At 54.1% G+C, this 13,299-nt stretch overlaps 1 protein-coding gene across 1 annotated transcript; it reads right to left on the bottom strand.

Annotated features, from left to right (window-relative positions):
- REN (renin) lies at positions 1-10,139 on the bottom strand (the record flags this gene model as incomplete). Its single annotated transcript, XM_079698091.1, has 9 exons — positions 1-162; positions 787-885; positions 1,175-1,319; positions 1,729-1,848; positions 4,243-4,439; positions 5,423-5,541; positions 6,144-6,267; positions 6,824-6,974; positions 10,060-10,139. 9 exons carry the CDS (start codon positions 10,137-10,139, stop codon positions 1-3), a joined length of 1,197 nt encoding a protein of 398 aa, XP_079554217.1.
- Between the last annotated feature and the right edge of the window lie 3,160 nt (positions 10,140-13,299).

The following is a 13,299-nucleotide window of genomic DNA, read 5'->3' as shown; positions in this document are numbered from 1 at the left end:
TCAGCGGGCCAGGGCAAAGCCAATGCGATTGTTACGCCGATCAAACTCCGTGTAGAACTTGCGGATGAAACTGGCACCCAGGACCCAGACTGGCCCCGTGGGCGGTGGGACGTCCAGACCATGGAGGGCCAGTGTACACAGATCATCACTATTGTAGGGGTCCTGGCAGGAAGCAAGAGGGTTTCCACACTGCCCAGCTGATAACCACGTTGCCTGACTCCAGCAGCCATCCTCAGCAACATCCCCCCACCAGTCCCCCATCCACACCGGGCCTCCATCACACCCTGGCCCTTTGAACCATCATGGATCGCACCCCTCCGAGATGCAGGCACTAAGCTGGTTGCTGCTAACAATGCATCAGGCACAGCACTGCCTTCAGGAGCTTACAGTCTGGCAGAGCTTCTGGTCCTAGACAAGGTATTTAACACCTCTAAACCCACTGAATATAAAAAGCAGGTAAGAGTATAGGAGCATAACATTACTGGGGGCATTTGATGAGAATGGAGATCAGGAGATGAGCCCAGTGATCCTCAAATTTGGATCCAAGTTGGAATCACCTGGGGAGGTTTGAAAACATTGACGCCCAGGTACCACCCCCAGAGGTATCAATAGGTATGGGATGTGGCTTATTACTGGGATTTTTAAAAGCTCCCAGGTGACCCTAATGTGCAGCCAAGTTTGAGAACAACTGGTCTAGCAGGTAATCTGTGCATAATGACTTGTCTCTTTTTGAGGGCCCCTGCCCACCCTTCCTCCCTGTTGCCGAGGGGCAGACTAGAGTCTCACCTGTAATACATAGTCCGCACTGGTGAGCGTGTAGGCTCTGCCTCCGAGGTGGAAGGAGATGTCAGGGAGTGTGGGCACTTGGTTACAGTTCACGACATACTGGCGGTGGAGAGGGTCAAGGGAGCCCCTTTGAGTGTGGGAGTTCCCCCCCAGCAGACACAGCCCTGTGCTTGTGGCCTGGCCCTTCTCCTGGACAGGGCTGGGCACAGTCCCCAAGTCCCCAGTCCCCTCTCCCAGGGACCAAGCCACACATGGGAAGAGTGTGAGAGGCAGGAGAGGAAGGCCTGAAATGGTCTCATTTGGGACTGAATGTTTCCTAGGGTCATTTGGGGCCCTGGACCGGGTGGTGCTCCCCCCACCCCTAGCGCCCTCCCCGCCAGCTCCTTACTTCATCTGTGCTCAGCTCCTTGGCCCCCAGGGTCTCCATGAGCAGCCTTAAGGAGCTGGTGGGACCCGAAATGTAAGATGCACCGGTATCCACCACTACCATGCAGCCCTCCTCACAGAGCAAAGTGGTCGACCTCACAGACACCCTGGGGGAGGCCACACAGTCAGACAGACAGATGGACAGCAGGCTGATGGGGCACCACCAGGCTGCATGGCTTTCCTGAGTGAGGGCAGATGATGGGAGGGAGTGCTGGTGGTTCAGTGATGCAGTGAAGGAGGGGTAATGCGTGAGCTGGAAGAAGAAAGGTGCTGCCCCCTCCCTCGGCATGTGGCTTAGTGACCCTCCGCTTCCTCTCAGTAGGCCCCCTCCCCTCTGAACCGTATATCTCAGTGTTCCCCATCCCTGGACAAAGCAGGCAGAGAGCAAGTGTTGGCCAGACCTTAAGAAACGGCTGCATTAGGAGAGAGGGCAGGATGGTAACCCTGCCCCTTCCAGACCCCACCCACAGCAGCAGCAGCATTTTTAGAGAGTGAGGAGGGTTGAGGATTCCTGACCCTTTCATTCTGATCTGCCAGGAGCCAGTCTTGCTGACGCTCACGTAGTGGAAATTCTCTTGGTAATACTGGGGGTCGCTGCCTCCCAGCACGATCTCTCCCCCCAGCAAATGGGAATTCCTAGAGAGAAGATCAGAGGCTCTTGGAGACCCACAACCTCGAGACTCAGTAACCCCAGCAACAAGGGAAGTTGGGCACAGGTGCAGGGTGGGGCAGAGGACGGCGGGGTGGACGGCAAGGCTAGGGAGCTGCAGAGCATGCTGCTTCTCCACCTTTCTTGCCCCTTCCCAAGCCCAGTCAGAGGTGGTTCCAGGATGGTCCGGCTGCGCCCAATAAAGCACCCCCAGAGAGGTCACAGAGAAGGAACAGGCACACGGACAGTGAGTAGAATGCAAACAAGACACAAATCAGCCCCACCCTCACTTGGGTTCGGGTAGCTGTGTGCTGCGCAGGTGCATGGGACATGGGATGGGCCTCTGGGAGCTGTCGGGTGGGGGTGGGCAGGGACATGAGGAGAGCGGGAAGGTGGAGCAGAGACCTTGGGCCTCCAGCGGAGCCTGGGTCTGCTGAGGTGAGTTTTGGGCAGGTGGCATGTGTGATTCTGGGCCAAGTGCTCTGGAGGGTCAGGGCCAAGTGGGGGGGTTTCCGCCTCCTTACTTGGAATTTCTGCAGAGAAAGAGACACAGCAGAAAGGAAGACTTTGTTTCAGGTGAGCCCCGCCAGCCTGTTGTTTGGCAGGGTGGGTATTACGCACTCTTTTTACCCTACAGGCAATGGAGTCACCAAGAGGTGAAGTCACTTGCCTGAAGTCACTTGCCTGAGTGGGGGACTGGAGCCAGGGCTCCTGGTGCCCAGTCCGAAGCTGATGCCCCTTACTTTCCTCTCCTCCAGGTGGCATGATGCCTCCCAAAGCTCAGGGCCTACCTTAGGGCTGCTTTCCTCTATGTGTGTGTGTGTGAGAGAGAGAGACAGAGACAGAGACAGAGAGACAAAGAGAGAGAGAGAGATGGGATTTTCCAGCATTCATAGTAGAAAGCAAGTGTGCATGCACATGGGTGCACAGCGTGTAGGTTGCACATTATTGGTGCAAGTGCAATGAATTGCGTTTTTATAAATCCAGTACATATGCATATGTGCTAGCACAATTTCCCTCTGCCTCTCTCCCAAAACTTCAAGATCTCTCTGGATGTTCCCTCCTTCTCATCCCAGTGTAAAGGATGAGGCAGGCCCTCTCCTCAGCAAGGCCCGCCTTCCTCCCGTTTGCTGGGATCCTACTCCCTTCCATGGCCTCCAGGCTCCTATACCCTCAGTTACCTCCTCTTTTTTCCCACATTTTCAACCTCTCACTTTCCACTGGCTTCTTCCTCCACCTGCAAGCATACTCGGGCATCCTCCAGCATTTAAAAATACCCACCCTTCTTTTCCCTGCTTCTCTGTGCAGCTCTGTCTGCACCCCACCTGGCATTCCCCCCCCCTGACGAATTTCTCAGGGCAGCCTACATCTGCCTTTGCCTTCCTGACACACGTCCACCTCTTCACTGCTTGCCATCTGCCCTTGCCTGGCCTCTAAAACACTTCTTCCCAAGACTGCCCCTCACAGCCAATTGGTGGCCTTTTCTCAATCCCTCCCTTTCTCTCATCAAACCAGACACTCCTTTTCATTTCATCTCTGTGATTTCTCTGGACACTGACCCTCCCCTCTGTCCTCGCTGCGACTGGGCTCCTGTTCTCACCCTTATGATCTCTTGTCTCCAGCTCATACCCAACAGCTGAGAGCAGATCATATTTCTGCTCAACAGCTGATAGCAGCTTCCCCAAGATTGGCTGAACTGCACATAAGCTCAGCCTAGAGTCGAAAGCATGGGGTTTCAGCCGCATGTCCCCTGTTGTTGCCCATCACGTTGTAATGTATCTTGTCTTCCCTGCCGGACTGTAATCTCTGTGAGGGCAGGGACTCTGTCTTGTACACTGTGTTCATGGCTGTACCCCCAGAGCCTCGCACAATGCTTGTCATATCAGCGCCCAATATTTGTTGAATCAGTGAATGAGCAGATAAATGAAGGGATTAATGAATGAATGAAGTCAGCTGTCTATGTGAGAGAAGCCAGGGCCCTTACAGGGAGGTCCGCCAGTCACGGCAATGCCTTACTTCCCATCACCCCCACCCTGCGTTCTCCTCTTCTTCTAGAGCAGTGCCGAACTGAACGGAAAGTAAAAGAACTTTCCACAAAGATGGAAATGTGCTACACCTGTACTATCCAAAGTGGTGGCCACTAGTCACTGTGGCTGCTGAGTACTTGAAATATGTAGTGTGACTAAGGATTTGAATGCCTAATTTTAATTAATTTTAATTTAAGCATTGGCTTCCATATTGGATAGTATAGCTCTAGATATGGATTGAATACCACCTGATCCTGAATACATCAAAATCCTGGCCCAGAACTCTCTTCCTACTCTCCCAGCTCTCCTGCCTCCTTCCCTCTCCCCGCCTCTGCCCCTGGAGTCCAGGCCTACCTGCTGTAGTAGACAGAGAAGACATCCTCCTTCAGCACCCTTTGGGAGAGGATGTGGTCAAAGACGGGGGTGACCCCCTCAATGGCCTGTGCAGGGAAGCCCATGCCCAGAACACCATCAAACTTGGCCAGCATGAAAGGTATCAGGGGCAGCTCCGTGACCTCTCCAAACGTCTGTGTGACTGTGATTCCACCCACCTGTTGGAGGAAGGACCAGAGGAGACCAAGCCCACGGCCTGTACCCTGGCCAGGGTCTGGTCTAGGCTTCCACACTGGGGCCCCTGGGCACACACAGGCCCCAGGGTGTGACAGTCTGGGGTAAGACCATTTCATCAACACCGCATGCATATCACCTGTCCTAATAAACATGTAGGTGGCAGAGTCCAGAGGGACTGGAGGGGCAGAGGCTGAGAAGGTGGTATTGCCAAGCAATAGTAGTAGAAGAAAAGATGCCAGGAGCTCCCCAGTGGCCCAGCTTTCACATCGGCAGGACTGGGTTTTGGTCCCCCTACCCCCATGATGGGCCGAGGATTTCTCCAGCACAGCCAGGCCTGCCCTTCATGATCCTTTCTCCCTAATTTCACGGACAAGGGGGAGTGAGGGCTCACACTGATTTCCTCTCAGTTCCATATGTACCCTTCCCCTAACTCTGTCAGAGCAGCAGCTGGAGAAACCCAGAAATGGAGGCGGGTCAGACACAGGCCAAATGACAATGAAAACCAGGACTGACCTTAATCCCAAACTCTGAACTCAACTATGACCTTAAAACCTAAGCCTGACTCCAAAAGTGACGCTGACCATAAGCATGACAATACTTCTGACCCCTGACCCCGACTCTGACTCTGGATTTCAGTCTAGGATCTAGTTAAGAGCCCAGTCAGAGCTGGGTGACCTCGGGCAGGTTAGTTGACTGCAGGCTGTGGGGCTCAGGACAAACCCTATGCGTGCATTAGATGGAAGGGCCTCCACAGATCACCCAGGTTGAGCCAGGAGCTCAGGTCTGCTCTGCCCCAGGTGCTTTGCAGCTCTGGAGGGAAGTAGCAGAGGAGGGTGCTCTTCAGCTCTCTGGGCTCCAAGGTGGACTGGCCTGCACCTTCCCCAACCACAGGCCCTAGGGTGGCAGGAGACGTCTAGGGACAAGAAGGGCAGGAGGTCAGATGACCTGGGATGGCCTCACTTACAGTCACCAGGTCCTGGCTCAGGAAGCCTTTGACCTTCCCAGATCCGTAGTGGATGGTGAATTCCGTCCCATTCTCCACATAGCTGGAGGATTCCGAGGAGTCGTAGAGGCTGTGAATCTCTGGCAGGGAGACATAGGCTCAGGGCCAAGGGAGGCCCAGGCAGGGGGCTGGGGGGCAGGCGCTGGGTATGGCCCATGTGTTGAGGCCTGAGTGCAGAGACAGGGTGGTCCTGAGCTTGGAGGCTTGGAAAATGTGTTTCATCCATCAAGGACTGTGTACCTCGGGCCCCTGTAATGTGCTCATGTCTCTGAGAATTTTGTCTCAAATGAAGTATTTTAAAGTAATTGCTAACACTAGGGTGGGGAGAAGATTCTGGTCACAGTAAGCATTCAGTAAGTTCACTGAGGGTAAGGACAGCAGAGCCCAGGAGCCTGGGATAGGTCTGAGAATTCAGTCCTCTCCCAATCTCAGGAGGAGTGAGAAATGGCTTTGTGGGTGGGCTGGGGGCTCCTGGAGCCTGCTTTTTTTTTTTTTTTACCTTGGTGGCCATATAAGAAAAATAGAGGACATTTTCTTCTCTCTTCTCAGAGGCAGTGGGAGCAGAGATGGAGAGGAAGCAGCTCAAGTGGTAGCAGGAGGGATTTAACTGGGTGTGAGGTGGGGCTGCCCAAGCATGACAGGGCAGGGGCTTTGAGGAGGCACCCCAGGTCCCGGGTCTCACCACAGGCCACGTAGAGAGGGCTGCACTTTGTGGAGGGCACCCAGAGGTTGGCTGAGCCCGTGTCAAAGATGACTTTGAAGGTCTGTGGTGGGGTGCCAATGCCGATCTCACCATAGTACTGGGTCTGCAGGGATGAAACGAAAGAGGTGTCTTGAGGGGCTCGGGGAGCCTTGGGCCTTGGGGTCTTTCCTGATACCCCCTTTGGCACTTGGGGCCAGATGAGGCAGATCATGCAGCCTCTCTGGGCTTCCATTTTCCAGCAGGGATGGGGTGGGAGGCTTAGCACTGTCTTATGACTTCCCAGGAAGTGGGAGGCTTGGTGAGACAAGAGGGCAAAATTAAAGTACTGCAGATGAAGCAGGAAGGTGCCCCAAGCCTTAAGGAACCACTGATGCAGTAAGTAGTCAAGCTGCACTGAGCCTGGTCACAGAAACCTGCATCTGAGGTCATACAGCCCTCCTGCCCACCCCTGACACCTGGGCTTGGGGCCCAGAGCCTGGATTCCTGAGTTCCAAACCTGACCCTGCCTCTGGGCTCCTTCCTGCCTTCTGTGCCTCAGGCTTTCCTGCTGTGAAATGGGAATTTTGTGAGGTGCTCAAAAAGGGCAAAGAAAGCCTTAGGCCCAAGAGAAAAAGGAGAGGGCAGGTGGTGGGGGCCAAGGGACCGAGCTGGGCACTCACATCCAGGTAGTTGGTGAGCACCACAGGGGAGGTGCGGTTGCCAAAGGAGTGTGTCTTGGTGAGCTGGCTCCACTCAGCACCCAGCCTGGCCACATCCACGCCTCTCTCCTTCAGGCTTTCCCAGATGGAGGGCATTTTCTTGAGGAAGATCCTGGCCCATGACGGAGTAAGAAAAAGTAGAAGGGCTCTGTCCTGCCCCATAATAATGGTAGAGTTCCGGAAGCTTCTGATACAACTACCCCTAACCTTAGCCCAGGCACCTAAGAATCGCTCTTGAGCCCTTAGACCTCTAAAGGAGAATTTACAAAGCTCCATGGTCACTTATGCTGGTATTAAATAACCCTCAACTAACTCCTCCTGTTGTCTAATTTTGATCCTTATCACTGCAAGGCCATCTGTTCGTTCACTCATTCCATAATCACTGGTTGAACCCCTACTCTGTGCCTGCACCGTGCTGGATACTAGAGATATAAAGATCATCACTGCCTTCAAGGAGCTCCAGCAGGCCAGGAGACAGAGGAGGAAACAGCACTGACTTCCCCTCTAAGGAGAGGAAGGCTGGGAGTGCCCCTCTCAAGGCTGGGCAGGAGGGAGCAGTGCCACATGGGGCCTGCAGGTGGCAGCAGACACCCTCAGTGGCCTGTTGGGGGTGCTGTGAGCTGCTGCGGGCAGGCACCCAGCCAGGACCGTGGGTTGGAGTGGAACGATTGAACTGGGTGCCGTGGGGGAGAGGTGGGCATCTCCAGAGTGCCTGTGCAGCCTGTCCTTGGAAAGATGTGCCTTCTGGAGCCTAAGTCCCAGTCCCTTGGCTTCTTGTCCTGACACTTTCCTATCAGCTTTGGGAGGCAGAATTAGACCTGGGAAACTCACAGCATACTGAGCTGCCACCACATGAGTGGTGCACGCCACGCCACCCACGTAACCCTCATGACAACTCTGCAAGCTGGCTGTCGTTATCCTCACTTTATGATAAGGAGTGAGGTGCCTCAGAAGCGATGGAGCAGACATTCAAAGCGGCGTGATCGGCCCTGTTTCCCATATAGGGTCCCCTGGGCTCTGACATGAAGGCTGTGTGCCAGAGGCTGGAGGATGTCCTGAGCTGTTGGTGGGGTGGGGGTGGGGTCCCAGGGTTGCAGCCCAGTGTCTGGAGTATCCCTCTTTCTCTTTCTGTACTTGCACTATCCTTTCCTGCTCACACTCCGTGTATTCTGTGTACCCCATTATGTCCACAAACATGAAGGCAACGTTCATGCCTGTCGATATGATATTTTAATGGAAATGACTGTCAGATTCATAACATAGTCTGCTCTTCAACAAAGTATTTTCACAATTATGATCTTCTTTGATTCTCAGCCATCTCATGAGCTGGGTAATTTTACTATTCTCATTTTACAGATGGGAAAATGGAGGGGCAGAGAAGGCTTGATCCCAAGGAGGGCTCATTTTCCACTATTTACTATGAACAGCCTCAGCTCTGGACCTTTATTTTTACTTTTCTCCTTTTAGAAAGTCCCTTCCTTTTCCCCTTCCCTCCCCACACCCCAGCACATTCATCCTTGGAAGCCTAGCGTGCACCCCCGTCCCCGTCCCTGGGAAGCTTGCCCCATGAACTCCCTCCACAATGGCCTCACCTTTGCTTGGGCTCCTGCTCTGTTTTTGCCGGGTGCTCACAGCCAGCACTGCACAGCCTCATGCTGCCTGCTGCTGAGGGCATAGTGGTTGTGGGGACATGCTTGAATCCCTTCCTACCAGCGTGATTCTGAGCAATTTACCTAACCTCTCTGGGCCTTTTCTGAGCCCCCATTAACTCCTCTATAACAATGGACTGAATGGTAGTACCTACCAAGGAGAAGCACTTTGCAGATTAAGCAAGCTGCCCACTGCTCGGTAAGTGAAAGGCATTTGTGTATGTAAAAGGCAAAGACACACCTTGAGAATGGGGTCTGCTGTTTGGATCTCTCAAAGAGCCTTGCATCATGCCCTGCACATGGCCGGTAGCAAAATTCCTGTAAGTATGTTTTAAAAGCCTGACTCCCTCTTCACCTTGGCCCAATTCCATTCTTCTTCTCTTTCTGAAGAGAACAAGGGAGAATGTTTCTACATTTCCCTGCCTTTATCCTGGCGGTGGGGCCGCGCTCAGGCACACGCTGCTGCTGGGAAGCCCCCCGCTCTGTCACACCATGCCGCTAACCCAGAAGCTACTCTCCATGAGCCTTGGAGCAGGGGAAACCAGCTTTGGAAACAAAAGGCCCAGTGTGTGCCCAGGCTCAACCTCTTACTTGTGACCTCCGGGAGCCTCAGTGTCCCCAGCTGCAAAATGGGATTGCTGAGTTGTTTGGAGGAGGATTTGAGATGAGATACGGGAAAGGATCCTGTGAATTCCTCAGCATTTTACAGACTTAGCAACTATTACTGTTATTAAAAACCTGCCCTCTTACCTTCAGGTCTTCTGGTCCCATCTGCACTCCCCAACCTGAAAGCCTTTCTCCACAGGCCCCCCACCCCCCTGCCTCTCCCCTTCTGCAGCCTTGAAGAATTGCTTGTTCCCACAGGGCCTGGCACCAAACATGGATGTTAGGTCTCTCTCCTCCCACCTCTGGGCTGCCTTAAGCCTTTCTTTTAACAGTTGTGATAATCCACCCTGGAGTATGATAACAGCTGGGTTTTTACAGCGTGCCTGCACCAGGCCGAGGGATTTACATTCAATATCTCATTCAGTCTTCAAAGCAGCTCTGTAAAATAGGTGTTTTAAAAATGGTAAACTGAGACCTGGAGAGGTTCAGTGTCTTGCCTGTGGTTCCAGAGCTAGTTGGCTCTGCTAGTGGAGCAGAATTTAAACCAAGACTACCCAATTCTGGAAGCCTTGCATTTAATCACTATGTTGTGCTGCTTCCCTGGTAGACTTAACCGTACTGCGCCCTTCTTAGTAATTAGGCTGTGAGCTCCTGAGGGGCAGGGACTATGCCTCAGTCATCCCTGGGTGCCCCCACTGCCTAGCATGGTGATCTATGCAAGAAGTGAAAGCTCTGGTCAGGGATCAAAAGACACTGCTTCCAGGCTTGACTAGTGCCACTGCTGGCTGTGTGATATTGGGCCAGTCACCTGACCTCTCGGAATGGAACCATAAACCTTGCTGCCCTGCTGGTCGTGAGGACTGGGTGACATCACATACCTGAAAGCCTAGGTGTTAGGAAAGTGAGGATCCCTTCTCCCCTGCCACCCTCTCTCCTAGTTACCGTCTGAAGGCGCCAGTGTCTGCGGGGAGACCGAAGGTGCAGGAGCCCCAGAGCACCAGCAGGAGTCCCCAGCGAGGCATTCTGCTCCACTGGTCCACGCTTCCCCTGGGTCCACGCTTTGCCTGTGTCCCAGCTCTCTCTCGGACCCACTGAAGAACCCTTCTCCTTTTGTACGCTCCACACTTGGGATGGCTACGATTCTGCTCTGCCCTAATTTATTACCGTGGGGCAGATGGCAGGGCAGCCAGTAATAAATCCCTCCGTGGGACTGAGCTAAGTGGGTGAAGGGTGATCAGGCTTCTGACGCGGAGCAGGGGGGCCAGAGGAAGGAAGGTTGTGGGAAAGCAAGGCTGTGCCCAGTGACGCCAGTAGCCCTGCCTTGGCCTGGCCCTGTGACCCCTCAGGGAAGACAGAGGCTGATGAGAAACAGCACTGCTAGGGGACAAGGTCAGGGCTGGGACAAGCATGGAACCCAGGTTTCCAGTCCCTCAGCCAGTCTCCCTCACCCCTTGCCTCTGTAGCTCTGTCTTCTGGGTTACCCTTGGCTGTACCCCTGACTGGCTTCTCCTAGGCTGCAACTCAGTGTTCCCATCTGGAACATGGGTGACCCCTCCTGGCTCGTTCCCTGACAGAGCCAGACCCAGGGGCCTCGATGCTGCCTCCCTCCAAGTCTCTGTCGGCAGTGGCTGTTTATGGGAAAGTGCAGCACAGCCCTTCCTCTGGAAGTAGGGGCCTGGGGGCAGGGGGCGTGTGTCCATCCTCAGTTGACCTAGTATTGGTGGAAGGGAAGAGCAGCCCTGGGGATGTGGGGAGGCTTCTGCCAAAGAGCGAGGTAGGGCAGCTGGTCTTCCAAACCCTCCTCCCCTTTCTGCGTGGCCTTAACTCCTTTCTGGGCTCTGTCTCTGCCCCCTTCCCTTTTTCTTGTAGCTTACAAGCAGTCAGGGGCAGCTCACCACACACTCACCTGGCCCCTAAATCCCAGGATGGGTGCTATTTATTCAGCCTAGGATGTCCTCTCCTGGCTTCTCCGTGCTCACTCTTAGGGCCCACTTCAAATATCACTGTCTCCTCCGTGAAGCAGGCGCCGATTCAGCCTGGAATTGACTGTCTCTGCTGGGGGCTCCCACAGTGCAGACACGAGCCTTCTGTGAGAACACAGACCTCAACTGTCCTGTCTCGGAACTATTTCTGTGTGTGTACATCTGCCTCTCGCCCACAGTCGTGCTCAATACTCATCAAATGAGTGCCCAGTGAACCATGATGAGCAGTGCGAGAAGCCCTGGCATTGCTGTCAGGGACCTGGCTTCTAGTTCTGACTCTATCACCAACTTGCTGTGTGACGTGGGAACCCCTTCCCCTCTCTGGGCTTCAGTTCTCCAATCTGGAAGGTGAAGCAGATGCTGGTGGCCCCAGGGCACCCTCCTGGTTAGACACTCTAGTATCCCAGTCCTGTGTATTCAGGGCACCGCTCTCTGCACCGACTGTGGGCAGTAAGAACTTAACCAGAGGAGCTAATCTCTGTTACCAACATGTTGTCTAATTAATGCATTCGGATCTCTGAAATTATAACACGCTTACCAAGTGATGGGAGAATTTGGTGTTTCTTGGTATAAACTCTCACTGGAGAATTCTCAGGCCCTGTGGTTGGCATTGCGGGAAGCATTTGAGGGCAGGGGAGAACTTTTAAGAACCCCTCAAAGTGGGAACATCTCTCTTGTCAGATTGAATAAATATTTATTAAGCATCCTGGTAGGTCTCGGTGCTCTTTCATTTATTAGCAAGTATCCACTGAGCATTTCTTATATATTAGACACTTTTCTAGATGCTGGAGTTACAAAGGTGACAGAAAGGAACACCATTCCTTCTGCACAGCTCTGTGAAGTGGGGACCCTCGTCCCCACTGCTCAGACAGGAAGCTGAGGCTTCAGAGAACTTAGGGAAGGACAAGCTGAGCACTTTGCCTTGTGACTCCGGGCTCCTCTCTGGGGCTGTGTGTGTCACAGGTGACCGGCAGAGCCAATGGGATGCGAAGGAGAGCGGTGCTGGGCTGTGGCTGAGTCTGCCAAGCCCACAGAGCTTTCTGTGGAGGAGAGGGAGCTCTTTAAAGCCCCGTCCTCACTGCAGTTTAGATGCCCGGCACAGCGCAGCAGGACCCTCACCTGTACTTCAGGTCAGTACTCAGGACTCTTCTATGGCAAAGGCAAGGCTGGGGCTCCCAACAGCCGGCCAAGCCCTCTGCGGCCCCAGGCACTCTCCAACCAAAAACGCCCTTCCTGCCCACATCCCTGTCTCCTGCCAGTGGGTGCAGCACATGTGAGTACTGACCCTGGGACCAGCAGTGGGTACAAGTGTGAATAAGAAGAGTGAATAACTTCCCCAGGAAAGACACAACTGTCAAACTATAGACCGGAGTTGCAGGGACCAGAGCAGAGGCAGGGAAATCAGCCCCTGGGAGGGTAACAGGGCCCAGAAACGATGGTATCTTGTTTGTCCTGATGACTCCAGCTCAGAGGCTGGGAGGGGCAGCCGCTCCTTGCTCTTCCCACGCGCTGCTCTCAGCCCACCCCCTCAACTCCTGTGGGGCTCAGATCCTGAGACCGGACACTGGGTACCACATCCCATCAAGACTGTGGCCTGGAGTCAGAGTGAGCAGGGATCCTGAAGTCAAGCCATGAAGCTTCGTGGACGGCAGCTCTGCAGAAGCTTAGCTGGGAGAGAGAAGCCCCAGGGATCATAAAGCCCTTGAAGGTTCTTCCACAGAAATTGGAGTCAGACCCATTTGTACAGCCTCATTGTACAGAGCTGAGGCCCTTAAAGGGTGGCAGGGAGAAAGAAGCCGGTTTTAGTTCCGTTCTAAGGAAGAACTGTCGAGCAGTCAGCACCCAATTTGAGCGAATGCCCTGCGTGGGGTCACCTCCGACCCTGGGACAGTCAGCTCCAGTATTTTTTAGGATTCTATGTGTCCTGACTCCCTGCCAGGTGGCCCAGCCTGTCACTCCCCATTTTCCCTGTCGGGTGAGGATGATTGGAAGGCGGGTGGAACTCCATGAGAATCTCCCTCTGAACTTGGGCCTGCCAGTGCCCTGGGCTGTGGGAGGGAAGGCGCGTGGGTAGGGACCCTTCCCAGGTTATCTCGCAGGCCCCATCAGCCCAGGGGTCCAGTGTTTCTCACAGAAGCCCCCCAGGATCCCACGTCGAGGCCCCAGGCTGCGTCACCTGAGGTCGGGGAAGCAGAGCTGG

Source organism: Hyperoodon ampullatus (assembly GCF_949752795.1).
Source record: "Hyperoodon ampullatus genome assembly, chromosome: 2".
NCBI lineage: Eukaryota > Metazoa > Chordata > Mammalia > Artiodactyla > Ziphiidae > Hyperoodon > Hyperoodon ampullatus.
Note: the sequence above shows the minus strand (reverse complement) of the source record. Positions and strands in the feature narration are given on the sequence as shown.